Genomic DNA, 23,561 nt, shown 5'->3' with positions numbered 1-23,561 from the left:
TCTTCAACATAAATATATTTTGCTAAAGAAACATAGACAAAAACATAAAATAAATTTATCTCTGAAATAATTTTAAAATGAATATATATATTTTCAATACAAAAAATCTATAAAAATATATATATGATTTTTTTTATTGTATTTATCTTTTTTATTGTGAGTCCATAACCATATACTATTTAAAAACACACCATTCCTAAAACGATCGATGGTGCTAGAAAGGGAATAAGTATTTTCTCACTTCTTCTGTGATATCCAGCACATGTGATGAATGTTTTAGGCATTTTAACAAACCCATGAAGATGGTATACCTGTCGGTCTAAGCCCCTTTTTTTTTCTTTTTCTTGTATTTCCATATATATATATATATATATATATATATATATATATATATATATATATATATATATATATATATATATATATATATATTGTAACCATAGATGACTACCTAACCTTAATCAGAATCTAACCTAATCTACGCAATAAGCAACAAATTTTCTGATAATCACCAAACGTTCTATCTCATTTTGTTGTACTTAGCATTCAAAAGATCTGTTTCTCTAGTAAAGGTAAAACAAAAGGAAAGGAATTGTTATATATAAATTATTGTTGTATTAAACAGAACTTAGTGAAAATTGACTCCATATTCAAAAAATACTATGACATAGTGAGCAATGAAATGTTCATGAACCATTTAGTAAATGGTCTAGTGGTAAGAGTTTGGAACCAAGAAGTTTACTCCCTCTGTGGTCTCAAGTTCGAGTTTTGAGGTTGCTAATATTGATGGCCACTGGAGACTTATCTGGTTATTAACTTTAGGGCCCATAAAAATTAGTCGAGGTAAGTGAAAGTTAACCCGAACACTCCACATGAATCAAAAAAAAATATTCATGCTAATTTTAATTTTTTTACAATAAATAACTTAACTCATAGTTAGCTCAACTAGAATAATATTTATAATTCTAGACGGTGACGGTGACTTATAAAAATTAAAGTAAAGAAAAAGAGGATATCTGTATATTTTGTGGACAGTGAGATTTAAATCATGATAAGTTTTTAACATATACTTTTCAATCAAGGAGCCTAAAAATTAAAGTTCATGCTAGTCGAAAGCAATGCTATGAATTTGTATAATAAAGTATATATCCATATCTTGGGCATTCAAGTTGGAGTGTGAAGGATGGACTCACTGGTGCAAGAAACTTTGTACTTTACTAGATTTAGATATATGGTAATAATTTTAAAAAATTAAGCTAGAGATTAAAAATGTATTTTTATTTATTTTTTAGGTTTGAAATTTGAAGTTATCATCTACAAAAAATTATTAAATATTTTGAAATACATCAATCGATACAAGGTGAGCAAAAAAGTCGAAAAACCGATTTAACCGAGAAAACCAAAAAAAATTAACCGAAAAAACCAAACCAAACCGAAAATAATCACCCCTAAATACAAGATATGTCTTTAAAATCATTAAAAAAAAAAAGTCTCGATTAACATATAAACTAATATAAAAATATACATTTATTATCAAGTTAAAGAAAAAAAAAAGTGGTAGAATATTCCATTTCACAATATTTGTAACAACAGAGCTACCTTTTAAAACACGAACACCAGCATCTAAAAAAAAAGAAGAAGAAGAAGCCATGGATTCTCTTCCTTTTTCTCTCTTGGCATCCTTTTCACTTCCCTGTCACACCTTAATTAATTTATCTTTTTTCTACTAGCAAATTTCTTTCTTATACCGTCAACTTTATTATCAAATAAAATGATAATATGAATATAAACGAATGAGAATAAATCATCCACCATAAAATTTGAGTTTTCAGAATAAAAATCGTACTCGACTATGGTATCAGAGTGTTAAAGATATCCAAGAAATATAACTTCACTGCCAACCCTGTACGCGTGTAAGAACGTAACATGATTGTAGAACATGTAATCAATTCTAACACTGTTTAATTTACCGGATAAAGAATGATTCTGGAGAAAAGAAAACAAGAATATTGGCTTGATTTTACAGAAAATGGACTGGTACTGTGTATGATAATTGGAGAAATGGAGTTGATGATAGTGGCCACTGATCCCATCTGGTGATCTCGAATCTCCATACGGATTGGTAACTGATCGAACCTCACCTTCCTCTTTGATTTGTCAATGTCACTCACGTGAACACCTTCGATCAGTTCACAACACGTATGAGACTTTGCATGATAAGATAGAACATCGTTGCACAAAAGAATGGAATCTTCCTTCAAAAAGACAGAGAGAGAGAGAAGAAGAAAGAGAACAAGAAATTGCCTGTTTTTGTATCAAATACCCATCAAAACCAATCCAAATATATGTCTTTTTTAGAATAGTTTTTGTTTGAATTATTACCTGGTGAATAGTAAATAAAATTGTAATTATTATCAAACACATTCAAAATTACAGCAATCAACTTCTAGCAGCCCCAACCACATCGATTGGATTAAACGAATCCTTTGAGAATTGGAAATTGTGCTTGAACTGGGCTAAATAAGGTGCTATTTGATGACAAAGATGCAAATTAAGGGAAATGAAAGTGAACTGGTTACGTTCTCGTTCGGAGCTGCTGCAAGAATTCCCAATCCTCGGCTGAGTCGAGTTTGGAAGGTTGACAGGAACGGGAACAAAGAAAAGAATTAATGCTATAGGGATGAAGATCAGCATCCCGAACCCAGCACCATGCAGTCGGATAATTGAACGGATGGATTTTCATAATCCCATCTTTTCATCACAAATTTGCTGATATAGGAGATTTTGGAGGAACTGACTTGTCAGATCATCACAATTCACATAGATTGTAGCTGGGGTTCGTTTTAGGATATTTTGTTCATAACTTTTGCTATGAGTATTAAAACGACGTAAATTACCTCCTTACAGGATCCTAAATTCCATTTTAAAAAAAAAATTATTTTTATTTTTATGATTTTATAGTGATTTTTATGTCGGATTCTGCTTAAGTTTTATGTCGGATTTTCCTGTATTTTTATTTTATTGAATAATTGAAATTAATATTCTATATTCTGCCATGTTTTCAGAAAGTTCTGCTTCTCTTTTGCTTTCAAAATTGCTGGTTGAAATTGTTAAGGTTAGCAGGTTATCCTCTTGTCTTTTTTTTCTTTCTATTTGCTCTTGTGGTTCTGATCTCAACTTCTGGATCAAAAACAAGTTCATTTGTGCAAGAAGATCTTGACATAAATTAGTTTACTATTTAAAGGAAAATTAAATAAAAACTTCCCTGACAACGGCACTAAAATTTGATTGGTCATCGAACCTCCAAAATATATTTCTAACTTTACTATCACAAACAAAATAAATTTATAGTATGATTGTGAAAATTAAGTTGAACCTCTAAGAGAAATTGTTCTAATTCCTCTTACAAGAAATTGAAATAAAAGATTGAGGATTAATAAGAAAACTAAAGAAAATTAAGATTTTGAAAAGAAGACAAAAGATAATTCAGTGTTTATATGTTCAGTACAAAGAAATTGTCCATTCAACAAATTAGATTGATCATCAAAGTAAAACAAATATTTTTTTAATTCAAGCAAATACTTAAATTCCTTTAAGCAAGGAATATATATATATATATATATATATATATATATATATATATATATATATATATATATAAACAAAATCCCCTAATTAATTCCTTATCATCAATCGAATTAAAGATTGAAAAGAAATTTTTATATTCGGTGATGAAAGTTTTAAGAGTGAAAAGCAATCAAGTATTCTAAATTATCGTTAAAAAGCTTAACAATTTTTTACTTGTCTTATTCTTTTAACCTGAAAGTTAAATTAATCTAATTCATTTATTTTGCTTCTTTCTTAATCCAAATCAATAATTATGGATTGAAAAACTCACAAAAAAATAAAGCATACTTATCGTAAAAACCATTTAAAAAGCTTGAATGAAAACAATATATTACATACCAAATTAGGCAAAAATAAGTACTTGAATGTCCAAAAATAAAGTTGAAGATATCTCTTTTCATAATCTCAAACAATAATAGAACAAAACTCCTCAGAACCAAGAGCTAAAGTTTAGTTCATAGCTGCTAAAAAAATAACAAAAACAAATAGAAAAGAACGATGCAGAGAAGAACAAGAAGAAGAGAGTTGTTTCTGCTGTGATTTGCTTCTTTTACCCCTACTCTCAGCTATTGTTTTTCATTAGGATTCTTCTTCTAATTAGGAGTCTTTAATGTTACTTAATTCTTTCTTTTTTATCTGGTCATCAAGGTTTGTTAAATTCCTCAAAATTTGTGTTGAAAACTGACTCTACAGTTGTCAAAATTCTATTGTAATTTCGACTCTGCTACAACTTAGACTTTGTTTCTCACTTGATTTCTTGCAATATCCGACCATTCTAGCTGTATTCTTTCCTTTATGGAATGTTAGAGGCTTGATTTTCACCTTTCTTGGATCATAAGGCCCACCATTTCTATGTCAGACTCTCAGCCGTAATGGGATGCTCGGTACCGTTAGTTTCCTCATCAGATTAAGAAACTAATCTCGTCTTTCAACTTGCGTCCAGATTGTTGCCTTCAAAAAGATTTGACCTGACATCCTTCATAAAAGTTGTAGTTTTGGGTGTGTAGATGATTTTGAGCTATTGAATCGCATGATTTCAATATGTGAGGCTCAAAATATGTCAATTTGAGTTTGTAATACCAAAGTAGAGAATTCTACTGCAAGTAGGATTTCGACCTGGTTTTGCAGGTCTAATTAAAGGTCCAAATGATCTCATATTTCTACCCATAATCCCTTTATGAAAAGCTTGATATGTGTACTTTAACTTTGATTCAGCTAATATTCACATTCTAAAATTATAACTTGGTGAAAAACCTATCACAAAAAGCAAGATCCAAAATATAAAATATAAAAATTCTTATATTTTAGCAATTAATTCACAAAGTCTCTTAAGCATACCAAACTCATAAAAATAACTTTTAATAAGTTCAAAACACATTAAAAAGCATAGTGTGAAAGGAATAAAAACATATTTATATTTCGCACTTATCAGATTCCCTCACACTTAGTCTTTGCATGTCCTTGGGTAAAATTTCAAATTTACTTTTCGAATGTCAAAAATACAATGTCATCAACGAACAATAATTAAACTCTCAAACACATTAAAAAATATATATCGTAAGGAATAAAAATATATGTATATTTTTCACTTATTTTCTTTCATTTATGAAAGGAAACAATTGTTCTCATAAGCTAAGGTATAAGGGATACCTAGAACTACTATGTAGGTGCTTGTCATAAGACATTTACACTGAACTGACCTGCATGAGAATTTCTTATGGAGATATCATTTGTATTTATGAAAAGGCTCATTTGACGAATGTGTAAGTAATCATTGGACTTGAGATCACTAAGTTATCTTATATAGAAAGTGTGTTTGATCTTGTTGCACGTTATCTTGGTAAATGTAACAAATAGGTAGACATTGGATATAACGTAAACTATATGAAGATATTTGAGTGATCAAGAGAGGATTCATCACCCTAGGTGAATTAGAAAAAATGTTTCACATATTCTCAAATAGTATTTGTTGTTAAATCCTTGTGTAATGTGAAATAAGATTTAAAAAGAGTTTCAAATCTTATTTAAAGGATTAATGATTATAATGTTGCGAATAAATATGATTTGACATGACAGACACTCCATGCTAAAATATCTAAATCGAAACATTATTGATGAAGGAATAATAATTACACTAAAAAATCAGTCGGCCACTAAAAGGTTAAGTCAAATCACTTATGACTTTCTTAATATTTAGGGGATCATGACACATTATTAAATAGTGCACTAGATCTTCAAATATAAATTAATCAATTATTGAATTGATAATAAAATTAAATTGTTTGATTTATTTAATTCTATTTATTTAAAATTATAATTTATATTTGGATCAACATATTAAAAACCTAATGAATCACATATTAAGTACTATTTATCATAAATTACATTAAAATAATTAATAAAATATAACTTGATTGAAAATAATTTTAAAAATTAAATATTAAAATATATTTAATTCAGTGATTATAATTCTAGTTTTAGAATAATCACGTAGAAACTTGATTGATTAAATTTCTAAAATTATCCTTAAATAATAAATAAATATTATTTAAAAGACAAATAGATAGTATTTATATGACTTTTAGAATTTTTTTTAAACATAAAGTTATATTTCTTATTTTTTTAAGGTTATTTGTTAGACAAAATATTGGTGGTTTCTATTTAGAAGATTTATCATTGGTTGTTCATGTAAATTACCATCAAAGATTGGACAATTAAACAGCATATAATTTGCAACAAATCAGTCTTTAAAAAATTATTCAAATAAAAAAAATCAAATCTTTAAATAATAAATTTTTAAACTCCTCTATATTGTTTAATAAAAATGCCAAGAACTCAACAGCTAGTATTCCTGGCTCTTCCATAATTACAAGGTTAGAATAGATATGAACAGAATTTTCACAGGCAGGCTAGTGTGACTGACAGAATAGATACACACACACTAGTGTTGAATTGGTACTGAGATTACTCCTTGTTCCTTGAGGAGCGATCCTTCCTATGGCCGCCAAGAATGCGAGAAATTTGCAGACCTCTACTGAATGCTTGGTTGAACAGCATACGAGTCTGGAATTCAGACACAAAAGGGAACCAGGCGAGGAATGCAACTGGAGTGAACAGGAGCAAGCCCATAACGATTTCATACCCACGTGCAAGTGTCCGAACTGATCCCCAAAACCCGGCTCGTTGAACAACAGGTTTACAAGCTTGAGCAATCTGGAAAAAATCGAAGGGAACATAAACAGAAGGTTGATTAACATGGGTGTGATAAAGATCTGAAACCAAATGCAACAAAGCAGTGCTACTCTCAAGTACATGCTTGACAGGATTAAACCTAAATCAACAAACTCAACAGAGTGACAGTCAGATACAGGCAGAGCCGAGCTCATCTGCACCCGTGGTGAGTGCAGCATCCATGTGTGCACTAAGCATTTTTTGAAACTTCACAAGTATGCACCATGGTTGAGACTCAAGTGAAGAAGATGTCTGGAACAATGGCATAAATTAGCGCGGAAGCAAATAAACGTGCCACTTACCAAGAGCATTCCCCAACCGGTTGGCATGAAAGCGAGAATGCATACAATGACATCCTGCACCGTCATATGAGGCAGTGCAATCAAAGTGACAAGAATGGACACAAAAGTTAGGAATATCATTCCCTTGATTAGACGAAACACAAGCTGGAAGTTAGCACTGAACTTTCGTCGTCCAACAGATACAGTCTGAGCAAAAAAGAGAGAAGTCAAATCATACACAAAATCCACACATAACAACAACTCGAAGTTCATGTTATTTCAAGGAAAACAAAACATTCATTCTCACGTGTGATGATAATCAATTCCATTAAGCAGATGCAGAAACAGATTTAACTTTTTGTTTACTATACTTTTTATTATTATTATTATTATTATTTCTTTCCTTCCCAGAAAGTAGTTACAAGTTGGAAGAATCAAATTCACTTCTAAAAGAATTGGTAAATAAGATCTTGAGCACCTAATGTTGTTAATAGTGAAAGACTGGAGAAGAAAAGGAAGAAGAACGAGAAGCATTGATGGTTTTCAACCAGATTGCCAATAAAGTGAGATCAGTACATAGCAGTCAATAGCTAGAAATGCATTTAAGAAAAATATGCAGAAAATTATGAGAGATAAGTGGCTCACCTTCATCACAAACAATATTAGAAGGATCACCAGCCATGATATCCCATAGATCTATGAACAAGCAAAAAAGGGTACCACATTGATTTAGCAACATCCAGTTTAAGTTCTTATGAGAGAAAAAAAATGTGGAAAGAGAAGTAAATATGATCAGCTGAGGACATACCAAAAAACTTCTGTCTTTCATCTTCTTTGTAATCGTTAAATGATATACTAAACCATATTGATAGATAAAGAATCGTAGAGATAACAGTATCTCCGCTACAATACCACGCTTTCCCGAGTGACGAAGATGCTCCTGTTCTTCTTCCCACCATGATTCCCAACTCTTTTCTGGTGGGACACCTATTCCTCCACGGTTACTTATCCACTTGTTCCAATCAGACCAATCATCAACAATCTTCTGCCACTCAAAACCAGAAGGATTGAAGAGGAATGGAGCAAAAAGCCAGGTACCAACCATAAACCACATAGATATAGTTATTAGGACATAGGCGACTGCACTTCTGTATGGCTGACCAAATATTTGATAAACAACAAGCAAAATCATCATCTCAATACCCTTGACAAAGTGACTGCGGGAATAAAGCCTATAGTTGTCAGCAAATTTGGCATGGAAGACCACAAAACCTCTACCAGTGGACCTATATTTTGCCCCACCATGCAGCAATGTCCTTCCATAGTAGTGGGTCTTTGTGCCAAGAGAAAATGTGAAAAATACAGGTGCTAGTTGTAATTGCATCAATAAAAATTCACTTAGTGCAGTGCGGAAACCCCTTTCCAAGCCAATTTCCATCAACATAGGCAATGCCATCAAAAATCCTATTTGAACAAAAGATTGAGAAGCAAGAGCCACTTGAAGAGGTTTGTTGTCTCGAATTGCTTTCTGAGTACTCAAACCTTCTTCAAGCCCACTGAGAACAAGGTATAGGCGGCCATAAAGGAATACATACACTGTGAGCACTGTAATCTGTGAGAAAAAATGTTTAGTACCTTCAGCGTTTCCCATATAAAAATAACATGATAACATCTTTGAACAAATGAACAGAAATTTGTAACATACCAGAGTACTGAAGTAGAAACCAACTGTGGTGAAATAGCAAGACAACATTCGGAAGAAGTCAAAACGGTGTCCAAGCCGGTAGATATCACGACTCAGAGTCTGCTCTCCATTGCCATTAGCTATTTTGGCCTCGAACATGGAAATTTGATTAAGGCCCACATCTCTCCCCTTCCCAACTTGTATATATTCATGATGGGTAACATTCCCTTCACGTAGTGTGGAATTGAAGCCTGCAGTTGCATATTGAAAACATTAATCAGTAAAAGCATGGATAACCTGCAAAAACCAAGATGACAACAGAAAGTCCAAAGCAAATACAAACCAGCAAATATATCTTCACTCAGATTGATAACCTTAGATGCTTTACTAACACCCCCTCTAGTGAGATGGAAAAGCCTATCAAATACATCTGGATGACCATAGTGGAACCGCACCCTTGTATGAAAAGAAAACAGACAAGAAGGAAATTTAATAAACAGTAAAAAAGGAATGATATCCATGTTGAACAAGAAACAAAATAGACAAATATTAATTACAAATATGCAGCCAAGGCCTGTAAGGGTAGCAAAGAAAATTCTTCAGCTGGATCAAGACATGTTTCACAGGTCAAAATTGTGGTGGCTGTTTATCAACAACGTCAGCAGCCAACAAATCCAATTATCCAATCCTTCATTGGTTCATCTAAATGAACCAAATTAATTTTATTCTTGACATGCTCATTGCAAAATCAAGTAGGAGTTTCTGTAAAATTTAACTTGGAAATAGCGCCACTCCAAGAATTTTTGCTCACATGATGTCATCTATCCTATTCCATAAATATATTATACATCATTCACTGAATAAAAAACCCATCTTAATTCCTGTTTCTATCATTAAAAGTGCTACGGAATAAAGTCTACAGAAATTCCAAAATTGCCGTGCCCATCATAATACATGCTAATGTGAACTGCAGTTGATGACCAAACAAACTTTGCCATGTTCTTCAATTAGTTATCCTACATTACTAATTTCCTTTTGGAAAATTGAAGCTGGATTATGTGGTGATGAATTAAAGCTTTTAATTAACTCTCTCTTGAAACAGGAAAATGAGAGTTTTGGAGTACAGTAATTCCAAGCAATTCTAACTTACTTCAGAGGGTTGGCCAGTAGCCTCTGACCAATAGTCACAAAACTGGTTTCCTGATTTGACATAAACCAAGCAAGAGATGACACACTGCACCAAGCAATGAAAGAAAATCCAGTGATCATAATCACAGTAAAATAATCTGGAGAAGGCACCAAGCACAAAGAACAACACATTACCTTCCAGTAAATATATGCTCTCTAAGTCCTAGTATCGAAGGATGCCTCACACCATCAGGCTTCTTAAGAAATTCTTGCAGCAAATTCCTCATTTTTAAGGCTTCTTCCATGTAGTTATCCTTTAGAAGTGAAAACATCAACCAATGGACAAAACCAGAAGTTAATGGTAATGTTTATTTAGATTTCACCATTATTATACCTGGTTCATATCTATTGTTTGCAAGCCTTCTCCACGTGTAAAGATAATAGCATGGTTCTGGTTTTCAGGTTTTCCTTCACCCAAGATAGCTGGTCCTGGAAGTTTTATCCGGTAAATGACCTGCATTTGGACAGCAATATAATCCAATGCAAGTATTATGATACTCATTCAGTCTAATCAAGAGATTGCCCAAGTTCACTTTTATCATTATTATTTTATTAATTTTTAAAATTCTTGTGCTTGCTGAGAAATCGAGGAGCAACCATGAGCTTTCCAGGAGAAGCATCATGAATGAAGATACCAGAGTCCTTTTCAGGCAAAAAGCATCTATACAAGTTTTGGCAATATACTTATTCAGTGAAAGTAGACATGTATCTTTGTAGACATCACTTTGTTGAGTGCAGTTTGTCCAGGTTATCAAAAGCAATTGTGCAACGAATGCTTCAAGATAGCATACTCATCTCAAATTTATGCTACCCTTTAGAATAAGAGTGATATATTATTGTTTTTTGTTAATAATTGCTACAGTGATTTATTATTGTTTTTGGTTGATAATTGCTACAGTGCACACAATGAGAATCAATACCTAACTTTTTAAGATATGCCTAACTTTTGAAAAAGTTAACTTTACCTGGTCCAAGTTTTGCACTGGCTCAGAAGAATCAATGGACTTGGGCAAGGCAGCTTTCACTAGAGATGAATAGTAAACTTTTTGGATGACCTTCTTGGATTTGTCTGGATTAGTTTCTTCAACCTCATCAATGTATGCCACACGGAGAGACGGATATCTACCAATTGGAAATATATCAGCATGTAAAAGAGTTAAAATCTGAAGCTCAACAACAAAGCTAAACCTGAATGCTTACGTTGTCATGAGCCTCAGAATATCCTGTGCACGAAGATCACCAGAACGCTTGTGAATCCCATATTGCTGGCATGATACTACATATGTGAATTTCATATCAGCTACTGCTTGACACTCTGCCAACAGTGAGCTTCCCCCCTTTGACTGATCTTCAGTATTTAATTCAATTGCCTTATATCCCTCCATCAAATCTGAAAAAGAGTAATAACAGGACAAAGAAAATTATATGTAGGTTATAATTATAACATCTTATCATTAACAATCAATGAATCCAAGATTTTCAAGAGTCACCTTCATGTTTGGCTATATCAAGGAATGCCTGAAGCTCCAAAGCATGCCGATAGTACATCATACCTCTCACTGCCATTGATAATGTTATAGTCAAAGGATAAATTAATAAATAAAATGGGAAAAGCGAACAAACAGAACAGAAATACTGAACAGAGGAATTGAGTGAGTACCTGTTCTAGTCAAAGTCTGACCCCTATATGATGCCCATAATCGAAGTTCTTCCAAGTCATCTCTTTCTTTAAGTTCTTCTTCACCAGTGCAGTTCACTCGTTCAAGAAAGTGGTTCCACTCATCTGTCCATTAATGTATGACTATTAGGTACCAATGGAAGATATAAGGTTAAAACATAGACATAAATCTGGAATTTGATACAGCACCAATTGGCAGAAAAGAAAAGGAAAGAAGATTACCTGGAAAGATCTTTTGCAAGTAAAAGAGGATGGAAACACCATCTTCATTTGGCTCTTCCAAATCATGCAAGGAGAAAAGTACCTCCTCTGTATAGTAAGGAGTTAAAACACTGCAAGATAAGTTATCACATTAGGAAAAAGAATTTGATTCTGTATAGTTGTCAGCAGAGTGTTAATTTTTTCACTAACTGTCCTGGGTTCTGGAAGAAAATTTCTACAAAAAATGGGGTATCAAAAGCAAGCCTCTGAAAGAGTAAGATTGTCAAGAAACTTTTTCCTAGGGAATTTTATCACGATCAATTCCCTGTCCATTGCATTTTACTTAAATAATAAGTAATGTGGGTAAAAAAAGGAAGGGTATGCAACATTTCATGGCCTTTCTTAAGTTGCCCACAAAAGTTTTGACAACTCTGTCAAACCTTTATTTTAGACTAGTATATCCTAATCACTTTTATTTTGTGTCATACTATCTTAGTTACACTGCCCAAATCATACATGTTGACTGTGAGGAAAGACAGATTCATCAAGGATTGCATGTGATCAATAGCAGATTGGAGTAAGAAGCAACATCAAATTTGGTTTTGGATTGTTGTCAGTTCAAGAACAGTGAAACATGAAATCACAATTATGATGACATAAAAGCCTTACGAGAAAGATAGCATATTGCAAACTTTAGGTTCCGTAGGCATGTCCATAAACAATGAGTTCGAGAAGAAAGAAATACGCCTCCTAGCTTTGAAGTTGGATGGTACATCCATAGCCGATTCTTTTGTGGTAAGCAAAAGAAAAGGCTTATTGTCAAGAAACTTTTTCCTAGGGAATTTTATCACGATGAACTCCCTGTCCATTGTGTTTTACTTTAAATAATAAGTAATATGGGTAAAAAGAGGAAGAGGCATGCAACATTTCATGGCCTTTCTTAAGTTGCCCACAAAAGTTTTGACAACTCTGTCAAACCTTTATTTTAGACAAGTAGTATATCCTAATAACTTTTATTTTGTGTCATACTATCTTAGTTACACTGCCCAAATCATACATGTTGACTGTGAGGAAAGACATCATCAAGGATTGCATGTGATCAATAGCAGATTCGAATAATAAGCAACATCAAATTTGGTTTTGGATTGTTGTCAGTTCAAGAACAGTAAAACATGAAATCATAATTATGATGACATAAAAGCCTTACGAGAAAGAAAGCATATTGTGAACTTTAGGTGCCGCAGGCATGTCCATAAACAATGAGTTTGAGAAGAAAGAAATACGCCTCCTAGCTTCTAAGTTGGATGGTACATCCATAGCAGATTCTTTTGTGGTAAGCAAAAGATAAAGCCTCTTGATCTGCAAAGACAGGTAAGAAGAGGTATATAAATTAGCGTGCTCATCCAATTTCATGATAATATATTTCAATTGACGACACAAACCTTCTCTTTCCATGCTTCTGTTTCTGGCTCAATTGGAAACTTGATAGCTCCAGCAGATGCAAATAACTGATATTGTTGTTCAAGGGGTTTCATTCCCTCATATCCAGATCCATCAGGGATAGAGTCCACCAGGCTTACAAGGAAAAAACAAATAAATTAGAAACTTGGATGCAAACATGTAAAAAAGACACGACTATATAATGTTTTCAAGACAACAACTTAGAAACTTTGATGCAAATTTGAAGAGACAATTACTGCTATGTCCACACCTGGATATTTGATCCTCCATTATGTCTCTTGTCACAACCTCCAGCATGTCCTGGAAGAGAATCACAACTTGATCCCTGTCCTCTGGCCTATTATCCACCTGCAAATCTCATGAGCATAGGTTAGGGCTTCTGGTTATTCATAGTTGTGTCAACATTTGGTCTAGAAAGGATGTGGAATATTACCAAGCATTTGATAAGCTTCACAAGGTGATCGTATAGTAAAGGAAGAGCACTCATTTTGTAATCTTTTATCAGATCACCTTGCTTTATGTGATTCTCAACATCAACAAATATGGAATCAATCACCCTGAAAAAATAATTATCAGGAATGCATCAAGACACATCAACAAAATGCTCTCAAAGTTACTAATGTCAAATCCTAGTGAAAGTAAACAGTGGCGAAGAAAGTTGAATTTCTTTTGGATTTTCATATAAAATTTCCTAAACCATCGCAATTCACTGGAACTCACTCTGTCTCAGGTCTCCCTTGAACCAAAAACTTGATGATGTTCTTAAAAGAAGCATAGCATTCACAAACAGCACAAGACATGTAGTTGTCAGCCTCGATTCTCTTTTTCAGCTCTTTATCCTTACCATTACTGTCCTTAGCCATGTCTAATGCTATTGGGATCTAAAAGGAGACAGAGAGTTAAATATCTCGGCACGCAGATTATACAAATTTACAAAAATGGGCTGAAAGACACCTTGCTAGCGAGCAAAAATGGAGGCCATTGTGTAAGGCCCAAAACACCCAAATCACGGTCAGCCCAATATGGAACAAGCAACAAATCCATTTCCCTGGAATGAGATATACAGATCAAGTAAAATGAAACGGTAAGAATGGAAAGGTCAGTAAGGAACTAGAAAAAACACTACATTCTTCAGAGCAGCATCCTTACCTATTGCTTATAAGATCTTCTTCTCTAAAACTACTGATGATTTTATTCCAAAGCTGTGCAAACCTTGGTGCCTCTGTATCTTTGTTGGGGGGGTTCTGCAGTGATCAGCCCAGATTGGTACCTCCAGATGAGGATTATCTTTTGTAATGATTGCATTACAAAATTTACAAAGGTCAGAAATATTTGACCCAAAAATACTAGTAGCGAAATCTAACCTCATTAAAATTGCGAGAAAACCTTGCCTTCAAGCTTTTCTTCTTTCGCTCACTCTTTTCGTCTGGAATTAAACAGGCATTGAAAGCACCAGGTAATGATTGGAAACGAGATCTAAGCATTCCCAATGTTCGAATCTATAAGAAACAAAGTAAGTCAAGGACTAAACAACAAAAACTCAAAAACCAAGATGTCAATTGGTCTTAAAGATATCAAAAGTGGAAAGCATAAAAATTGCAGCCATACTAGTTCTAGAAGTTAAGCATAAAGCAAAATCAGATTGTTATGTTCACTAAGCAAAAGGGTACTACCCTGCTTGATTATATTGAAGAAGATAGCCAACATGGTTGACATCCACAAAATCAGTCAATAATTGGAGACAAGATCTAAGCATTCCCAATGTTCGAATCTAAAAGAAATAAAATAAGTCAAGGACTAAACAACAAAAACTCAAAAACCAAGATGTCAATTGGTCTTAAAGATATTGAAAGTAGAAAGCATAAAAATGGCAGCCATACTAGCTCTAGAAGTTAAGCATAAAGCAAAATCAGATCGTTATGTTCACTAAGCAAAAGGGTACCCTGCATGATTATATTGAAGAAGATAGCCAACATTGTTGACATCCAGGAATATGTTCAGCACCAAGATTTATGAAAAGACTCTTAGTTCATTGGGAAAATGAGAAACAAACAAAGCTGGATGATTTTCATTGCAGACTATTATCAAGAGAACAAAGAAAAAGATGTTGCTAACCTCTCCAAGACGTCGAAATGCACCATAAATTCCTCCAAATAATGTGGAAAATATTGCATACCAAATCTGGGCATCCATAAAATACACCTGCAAAATTAGCTACATTAGAATCGTATTTTGCTGAAATAGAATCAGATAGAATTTAGAGATGAAAAGGAACAACTCGTACAAGAATGATTGGAGCCCAGAGCGCAATCACCACACCAATATTGTTCTTTGCTGCATATAAACAGGTACATCATGAATTTTCTTATGAACAACATAATGTAAGCGCAACAAAATCTTATGTTACCACGGTCTTCAAGTTTATTACCTTGTGGAAAGAATTCATGCCACTGGAAAGCCGTTATATGGACATCCATTATGGCTTTTGTTGGATCAACTAAAGGCTTAATCTGCAACCAAGAAATGACATTTAGAAGTAAAAAGGTAAAGAATTTCTTTCTAACATGACAGATCAGGATTCAGATGAATTTATCATGCAAAGGACAGCCTCATTTTCTCTGCCTTTGTATTCAGTGTTGTTCAATAAGCACCAGGAGATTAAAAATGAGAGAAAGACACACCTCTATGTAATAACTAAATGCCAACTTTGTTACTATAAGAAGAACCCAAAACATTGTATACCTGAACATTCAATGAAGGCATTAGTCATAAAAGTTGCAAAGTTACAGTACACTAATTTATCTTTCAAATAGTGTCCCTTACTTGAAGAGAGAAATTGTACTCTCATGCATTCCCCTCCCAACATAGAGCCGAGGCTGCAATGTGTCAGATGCAGGCATGAAAGCTAAGTATGATTTATATGAATAATAGTTAAAATATCCACAGCAATAACCTTGCATGACCTTTAAAAAGTAAAGGAAAGGATGAAGAACAAAAAATGTTTCTTTACCTGCGACCACCACATCATAAACATCACAATCCTATAGTCGGACCTCTCAAGGAATCGACGTATGAAGGGAAAAAGAAACAATAATGCTGCCAGCATATTTGGTGCCAAGTAGATAACTACAGCCAATACAAACAAGGAAGACGAGCTTGAACTGTTGCCAAACCAACCTTTGATGGTTTGAGCAAATCCTGGGGGATTCTCCTTCCAAGTGTAAGCATAAGTTACTGGTAAAACAACCACCCATGCAGCAGCTGAAACAACCTTCAAAATATATCTCAACTTGACATGAAATGACATTATCTGCCGTGCTTTCCAACTAAGGATGACATCAAGGATAGCTGCATCAGTTAAAATAGATCTCAGAACATATCTCACTTAATAACTTCCAATTCATAGAAATCCGGAAAATACAGCATGACTAAAAGGAATAGCTTGAAAAAAGAGAGTAGATTCCTCAGAAATTTCATCAAATGGAGAGCATGATGTAGATTACACTATTCATTCAGTAAACAAATCATTGAATTGAGAATGTTCTGGACATACCGAATAAAGGTCACAGAATTTGAACTCATACTCATGTTAAAAGCGAGAAAACAAAGGCAAAGTGATTGGATGAAATTAAAAACCATTAAAGAATAAAATAAAAGAGTGCATCCATTGCCAAATTGAAGAACTTAAATTAACATTTTAAACTGATACAAACAGAATATTGATGTAACTTAGACTGGAAGGACAATGAAGAGAAGTACAGCTCCATTCTTTCTTACCTTGCCCAAGCTTTAATATGGCAGCAGTGATGAAGACACTCAATACTTTCTTAAATACATCACCACTAAAGATAGCACTCAGTTTCCCCGAACCATTCCAAGCAACAATAATCATAGCCTTCACATGGCATCAGCAACAGCATCACATCAGCATAAAGTTAATAAAGAAACATAAAGCAAATCAGGTGCATTAAAGGAAAGAACATTTCCAAGCAACAATAATCATAGCCTTCACATGAGGCAGCATCAGCACCAGCATCACATCAGCATAAAGTTAATAAAGAAACATAAAGCAAATCAGGTGCATTAAAGGAAAGAACATGTACCTGTAAGCACAGAATAAAAAAACTCCACATTCGATCAAAGCTTCTAAAGACATGCCAGAATGTTCGTATCTCCACGAAATTAACTTTTCCTACCCATCGATCTCTATAGGCTGGTTTATCATCCTACACATCATAACAGCTTAACACATCAACATAATGTCCCTTTTGCAGTGTAAGAACCCAATTACAGTAACCAGGCAAGAGAAATCCAACTGCCATTCCATACACTTCTAGTGCAATGCAGCATATAATAACTTGTACCCTCGATTAGATAAGGAGCATTTGGTCATATCATCATGTCCGGTAATTTCATGCATGTCTGTACAAGTAACATGTGAAAAGTGACAACAATTTTCATATTTAATTATTAGGCTACCAGCTCTAAGAAAGGTGAAAGAAAACCAAGCGAAGCTAGTAATTCATTGCTTACCCCATTTTGTACAAAACGGAGCTGTTCAGAAGACAGGCAAAAGAAATCAGCATCTGCACGCATTGGCCAGCCTAAGCGGAAACAATCAACTGACCTACAAATTATGTAAGGGTAAGTTTTTTTTTTTTTTTTTTGAGAAATTATGCACGAGCACGCTGATCATGAAATTTTTTAAAAAGAATGATATACACAGACATAGCTCAAAGGAACAGTATTAAACCATAAGAAAAATACCAGAAGTACTCATTTATATCGTCATAGTTCCTCCATTGAGAATGCTTTGACTTCCCTTTTTTACTCCTTTCAGCTTCCTGTCATGTGGTGCAATTATATTGACAGGTGTTAAACCAAAAATAAATTATAGCACTCAAATTAACACGACTAGAAAATAAAAGGAAAGTTTTTGCAAGCAGCACCTTCGCAATCACATTGTATATAGGAGTAACAACTTTCCTCAAGAAAGCCTCTTCTTCACCTCCATAGGCTGGCTTTACATTTTCTCCAGTCATAGGACTGACATTTCCAGCTAGCATGCCATATAACTCAAATGCCATCTGGAAATAGCAAAATAATTAAGCACCCAGTTACACATAACAGCCAACAAACAAGACCAAGTTCATGAAATTACATATTTGCAAATCTGTAGTGAAATTGCAAAGGTAAAAAGCACTGAAATAAGGATGAAAAACAGTCACTTTAAGAGATTGTCATGCACTCATGGGTGTGTCCACGGATGTATAAAATATGCAAACCAAAGCCAGTTTGGAACTAAGAATTTTAATGACAACCCTTCTATAGTTGGTGTCCTTGCCCCAAAGATAAACGGTAGGCAGAGCATTGGATGAGTTATCATGAGAAAAGGCTCCATCTATTCTAATACGGTATCCAGGTTGAAACCATAACTAGACTCATTCCTCCCTCTGCACTATTTCTACCAGAGTCAATCAACTTATCAGAATTTCTTGGCATCAGGTGTTTATCTGACAAGGTTAAAGATAGAGAGTAAAAATCTAAAAATCTAAAACCATGTTTCCAGTTTCCCTCAAGGGAAAGAAATGCCAAACAAAAGTAATGAGATAAAAATGGAGCTATCTTAAAACATACATGATGATAGATATAGCAAAGGCATTCCGGCATGAATCTGAGGTTCGCAGCTTCCCCCCATATCAAAAGATACAAACCCATGTACAATAATTTACGCTGCTGCACCTCCTGCTGTATGGTCGGTAACCTACAAATTCAGAAACCCACAACGAATAGCAACATTAATATGAGCATAGAATGGAAATCTGTGATCCTCTTTTTTTCCCTGGAACTGTCCTCTTCCCCTCATTTTTTGGCAACCCACAATGAACCAAAAAGAGTTTAATGCATGATGTATCAGCCAACTTATTTCCATGATATTAAAATCATAATCATGTCAATGTTGTGGTTTGTATATTTATGACAATGCTAGCAGTTCAATCTTTTCCATGGTTTTCTTAATCACTTTTCTTAAAAGATTTTGGATCCTTCCTTGAACAAATTACTAAAATCATTTAACCAACTGGAAGATGCAAAGTTACCATGTTATTCACATGAAACAGAATTGGGCCACTTACCAAAGGCTACTTTTTCTGTCCAAGTACTTGCACCATTTTTTGTAGTTCTTAAAAAGTTTCTTCATCACTTCAGTCAATGCACGCTCATCCAACTAACAAAGAAACATGCACAGAGGATTTTCAGCTTCAGTAAGAATTTAAGACAAATGCAACTAAAAGCAACTATTGACAGAAAGAAAAGAGGAACAAAAACACAACAAAGTATATCCTCTGCATTTATGATTGGTTTAAGTTATTATTAAGAAATATGCTGACACAATACCCAACAGCATATCCTTTTTCTGGAAAAAGTGGTAATTTAATCTTTAACCAGTCACTTTTTATAGGGAGAAAACCCTGTTCTCGCTAAAATTGAGTCAATTAACAAACCTTCGGTTGTTGATCTGGCTTGACAAATTGTCGCATGTGCACATTAGCAAGTAATAAGATTAAGTGCTCTCTTTGATTTGCCACATTATCCTTCTGCAAAATCATTAAATGGCACTTAAATTAATTATATTCAGATAAAATAGTTCCACATCACTGGAAAAATTGCAAGAGCCAATTGAAGAAAAGAAAATAATTCTTCTCAATTTGTTTCACCTGAAACCCAAACATCGCTTGAAGCCAATCCAAAACATCTTCGTCCGTTTTCTTCTTGTAGTCCTTGGGCCATGGAAGACCCCTTGTGTTACGCAGAGCCAAAACAGCAGCTTGGATCTGTGAATCAACACAAAAATCGTATATGCTCAAGTGATAGAAGAGAAACAGCTAAGTTGTAGGTCAAAAGATAAAGTATATAAAGGAAAGATACTTCAGGATATCTCATAATCGCTTGATCTGCACTATCTGGATCAAGTGGCAGAATATTGTAAGGGAGATAGATCTGAGTTTTTTCTGCAACTTCATCTTGAGCTTCTAAAATCTGTGAACAAAGTTGATACACGATTACAAATAATTTAGTGCTAATAACAAGCATCGAGCAATGTAAGTTCTTAATTCAACTAGCAAATAGAATTTACGATCAGATATTGTCAGATTACACGTTCACACTGTGCTAATGTGACTAGAAAGAAGATTACAAATGTCACATGGTTTCACCTCGCGATCAACTTCAATGGATTGTGTCATATTAACGGCCTTTAAAACCTCAAAGAGCACATTGGCAGTCTGATAAGCCTTGGTAAGCTGGGCGCTGCATTTAAACACAATAGTATCAGTCAAGCAGCAACTTCAAAGCGTATGATCTAAAGAAACTTGGTATAAGATATAGCTTCAAAAAATCTCTCATTTCAAAAGAATTTACCGGTCAGCTTTATCAGCAGCATTGTGCAATGCTTGGATGTATTTTTTGTAGTAATGCTGATAAAAACCCTGCATTTCTCGTGCATCACTTTTTTTAACCCTTCCCATCAAGGTTGGATCATTCTCCTGAACAATGTAAACAAAGCTTCTTTACCAAAATGCCAAGAGCAAACGCAAGAGCATTTGAGGAAAAGACCAAGTGCATAAACCGAATCACAAGGAAGAAACGATTGAATACAACAACTGCCACAAGGTTTCCTAAAGGAAAACAACATTGTTGTTGATACAAAGTAACAAATTAAACATGTTTGACCTAGAATACTTGAGGAGAAAACTACATTGTACACTCTCCTCTCCCTAACCAGGGCACTGAAGAGTTTTGTGGTGGAATTGAAGTGCCCATTCCAGAGTCCCAAAGGCCTATCTCAGCCTGCTCCAAGAGATACCTAGATCTTTTCTCCACTTTGAAACAAAAATAGGCCCGCGTAGAAGTCTTTCAGTATGTAACTCCATGCAGACCCTTTTTCATCATTTTGGCATTAATACTTTTAGTAAAAGATGCATATTTAGTGTGGAAAGCTTATCTTGATGCCCAATCTCTGAATGCTACACCGAGTTTTGAAGGATTGGAGGGCTTATTTGAGACGAGAACATCTAGCTTCAATATTATTTATGTTTTCTATACGTCATGCTTGTTTTGCCACCTCTTCATACAAAATTTCTCCTAAACTATGCATACTGTGTGTGTGAGCAAACCCTGGGAACATTTTTTTGTTGGATGGTATGAGGTGTCCTCAAACCAACTTGTGCGTTAGCTGAAACTAAGTCTCCTCCCTTATTTTTCTTACAAACGGTTGTTGCAGTGTGAAGATTTACTCATAAATGGTTACGTAGGAAAACAAGCTGTCACTAAAACTTCAGGTCAAATTTATAAAAAATATGAAACTAAACATTACAATTCACAACTTGACAGGGGAGTTTCTCATGGCACGCTCATCCTAGGAGACATCCACTTTGTGATTTTTCTACCCATCTTTGTCCATAGCATCAAAACATTAAAGTATTATGACTCTTACCCTTTCCAAACGCTGAAGAAGCGCGGTTTTAAATTGACGAACACCTCGTCCACTCGAAGTAGGATCCAACCTATGAGCCTTCTCAAAGGCATAAAATCGACCTACATTAATTTCAAAAAACAATAGATATGAATAAAAATAAAATATAATCAAGCCTACATTGCATAAAAATTAAAAATCCATAACTTAAAAATAATAGAAAATTCACAAAAAAAATTGAAACTTAATTTTCTAACAACATACAAAGATAAGCAACTCTAGGATTGCTAGTTTCAACTTCATTTGCAACACGAAGAATCGGCGCTATCTCAAAAAGCGAAGAAGGCACTATTTCGCTATCAAATACCGACTCTCCCAGATTCCCCGCAGTCTGCGTCCTCGTTATCCTCCGTTGCGTCGGCGGTGGCGTCGCTCCAGTCCCTACCCCCGCCGCCGCCTGATCCATCCCCATTCCTCCTCCTCCTCTCGACGTCGACGCCATCTCTCTCCTTCCCTCAAAACAATAAATAAGAATCAAAAACCTAAAAAGGGAAAGAAATTCAAAAAATTCCAAAAAGGAAAGCAATTTACCAGAAGATTTAAGAGAAGTGAGCAATAACTATGAATCTAGCATATCTGGAAGAAAAATAAAAATAGAAAGTACATTATTATGAAAAATAAAAATAAAACTCAGTGGATTTTTATAATGTGAGAGATGAGGAAGCTTACAAGAAACCCTATGATAGAGAAAATGGAAATGTTTAGAGCGAGAAAGTTAGAGAGAAAGAGAGAGACTAAAAAGTGGAAGCTACTTAGCAGGGAAGGAAGCTAAAGAAGAAGTGTTTTTTTAGTGAGTGAGCTGCTGGAGAGATGGAAGGGTTGGTAAAATAAAGAGAGAGAACGTAACCGTTTGTTTACTTCTATTGGTTTGCGAGGGACTCGAGATTTGTTAGTGCGAAAACGGGGTTCGTGTTTTGGGTTATTACGAGATTGCCATTCTTGTTTTTGAGCTGGGATTGGTTTGATTACCAGAGTACCCTCGCAAAAGATTCAGTGTCTGCCTGGCTCCAGCCCCCGTTTTCCTACAAAAGCTTTTGCGATCTATCAAAATCTTGATCAGCTGAGTGCATCAGTCCATAACTTGAATTATCTTAGAATTAGAATGGTTCAGGGAGGAAAAAAATAAAATAAAAGATAAAATTTTAATTAATCTGGTGACTCAGCGAACCCGGACTCAATCAAGTAAAGCTCGTCATTAACATGATGTTTATTTTTAATTTTTTTATCAAAATAATATTGTTTTATTTTTAAAAAAAAATCTAGTCATGCTTCGAGTTGATTTTCGAGTCAAATTTAAAAACTATGAGTATATAGTAAAAATAAAGTAAATACCTTAAAATATATTTGTTTAATAAAATGAAGATTTAAATTAAAATCATAATAGATTTTTGAAAGAATCTTGCTCTTTTACGTGAGAGAATTGTTTTTTATAAATAGTTTTTTGTTTTATAATGAGATTTTGTGAAGTGAATGATTTAGCACCATTGAACTATTAATATCAATAGATATGATAATGAGTAGATTTTATGATTGTTCATGTTTACTTAAGATTTTAGATAAACTTAGGAAAAATATCATACCCTTAAATTCTATTGAATGGATCTTTTGATTTATAATTGCAAGTATTAGGTATCATTTCTCAATCAAAACCACAATAATAATGTTGTTGTTATTATT

At 34.1% G+C, this 23,561-nt stretch overlaps 1 protein-coding gene across 1 annotated transcript; it reads right to left on the bottom strand.

Moving 5' to 3' along the window:
- Positions 1-6,391: 6,391 nt before the first annotated feature.
- Positions 6,392-22,716, bottom strand: LOC7463606 (callose synthase 3). The gene is made up of 44 exons (XM_002304852.4): positions 22,554-22,716; positions 22,416-22,460; positions 22,089-22,333; positions 21,846-21,946; positions 20,771-20,895; positions 20,566-20,659; positions 20,279-20,389; positions 20,068-20,184; positions 19,855-19,947; positions 19,486-19,577; positions 18,989-19,115; positions 18,301-18,438; positions 18,119-18,195; positions 17,885-17,978; positions 17,455-17,577; positions 17,129-17,246; positions 16,362-16,699; positions 16,175-16,227; positions 16,033-16,093; positions 15,780-15,861; positions 15,636-15,685; positions 15,467-15,553; positions 14,716-14,850; positions 14,501-14,595; positions 14,306-14,399; positions 14,072-14,232; positions 13,785-13,908; positions 13,602-13,699; positions 13,333-13,465; positions 13,098-13,249; positions 11,912-12,021; positions 11,672-11,794; positions 11,502-11,570; positions 11,212-11,401; positions 10,977-11,133; positions 10,346-10,465; positions 10,147-10,265; positions 9,974-10,057; positions 9,167-9,279; positions 8,845-9,074; positions 7,948-8,751; positions 7,785-7,835; positions 7,161-7,346; positions 6,392-6,840 (listed from the first exon to the last, which is right to left on the bottom strand). Exons 3-44 carry the CDS (start codon positions 22,324-22,326, stop codon positions 6,592-6,594), a joined length of 5,916 nt encoding a protein of 1,971 aa, XP_002304888.4. The 5' UTR covers positions 22,327-22,333; positions 22,416-22,460; positions 22,554-22,716; the 3' UTR covers positions 6,392-6,591.
- Positions 22,717-23,561: the final 845 nt, after the last annotated feature.

The sequence above is a fragment of the Populus trichocarpa genome, chromosome 3 (assembly GCF_000002775.5).
Source record: "Populus trichocarpa isolate Nisqually-1 chromosome 3, P.trichocarpa_v4.1, whole genome shotgun sequence".
Taxonomy (NCBI): domain Eukaryota; kingdom Viridiplantae; phylum Streptophyta; class Magnoliopsida; order Malpighiales; family Salicaceae; genus Populus; species Populus trichocarpa.
This window is presented reverse-complemented; position numbering and strand designations above follow the sequence as displayed.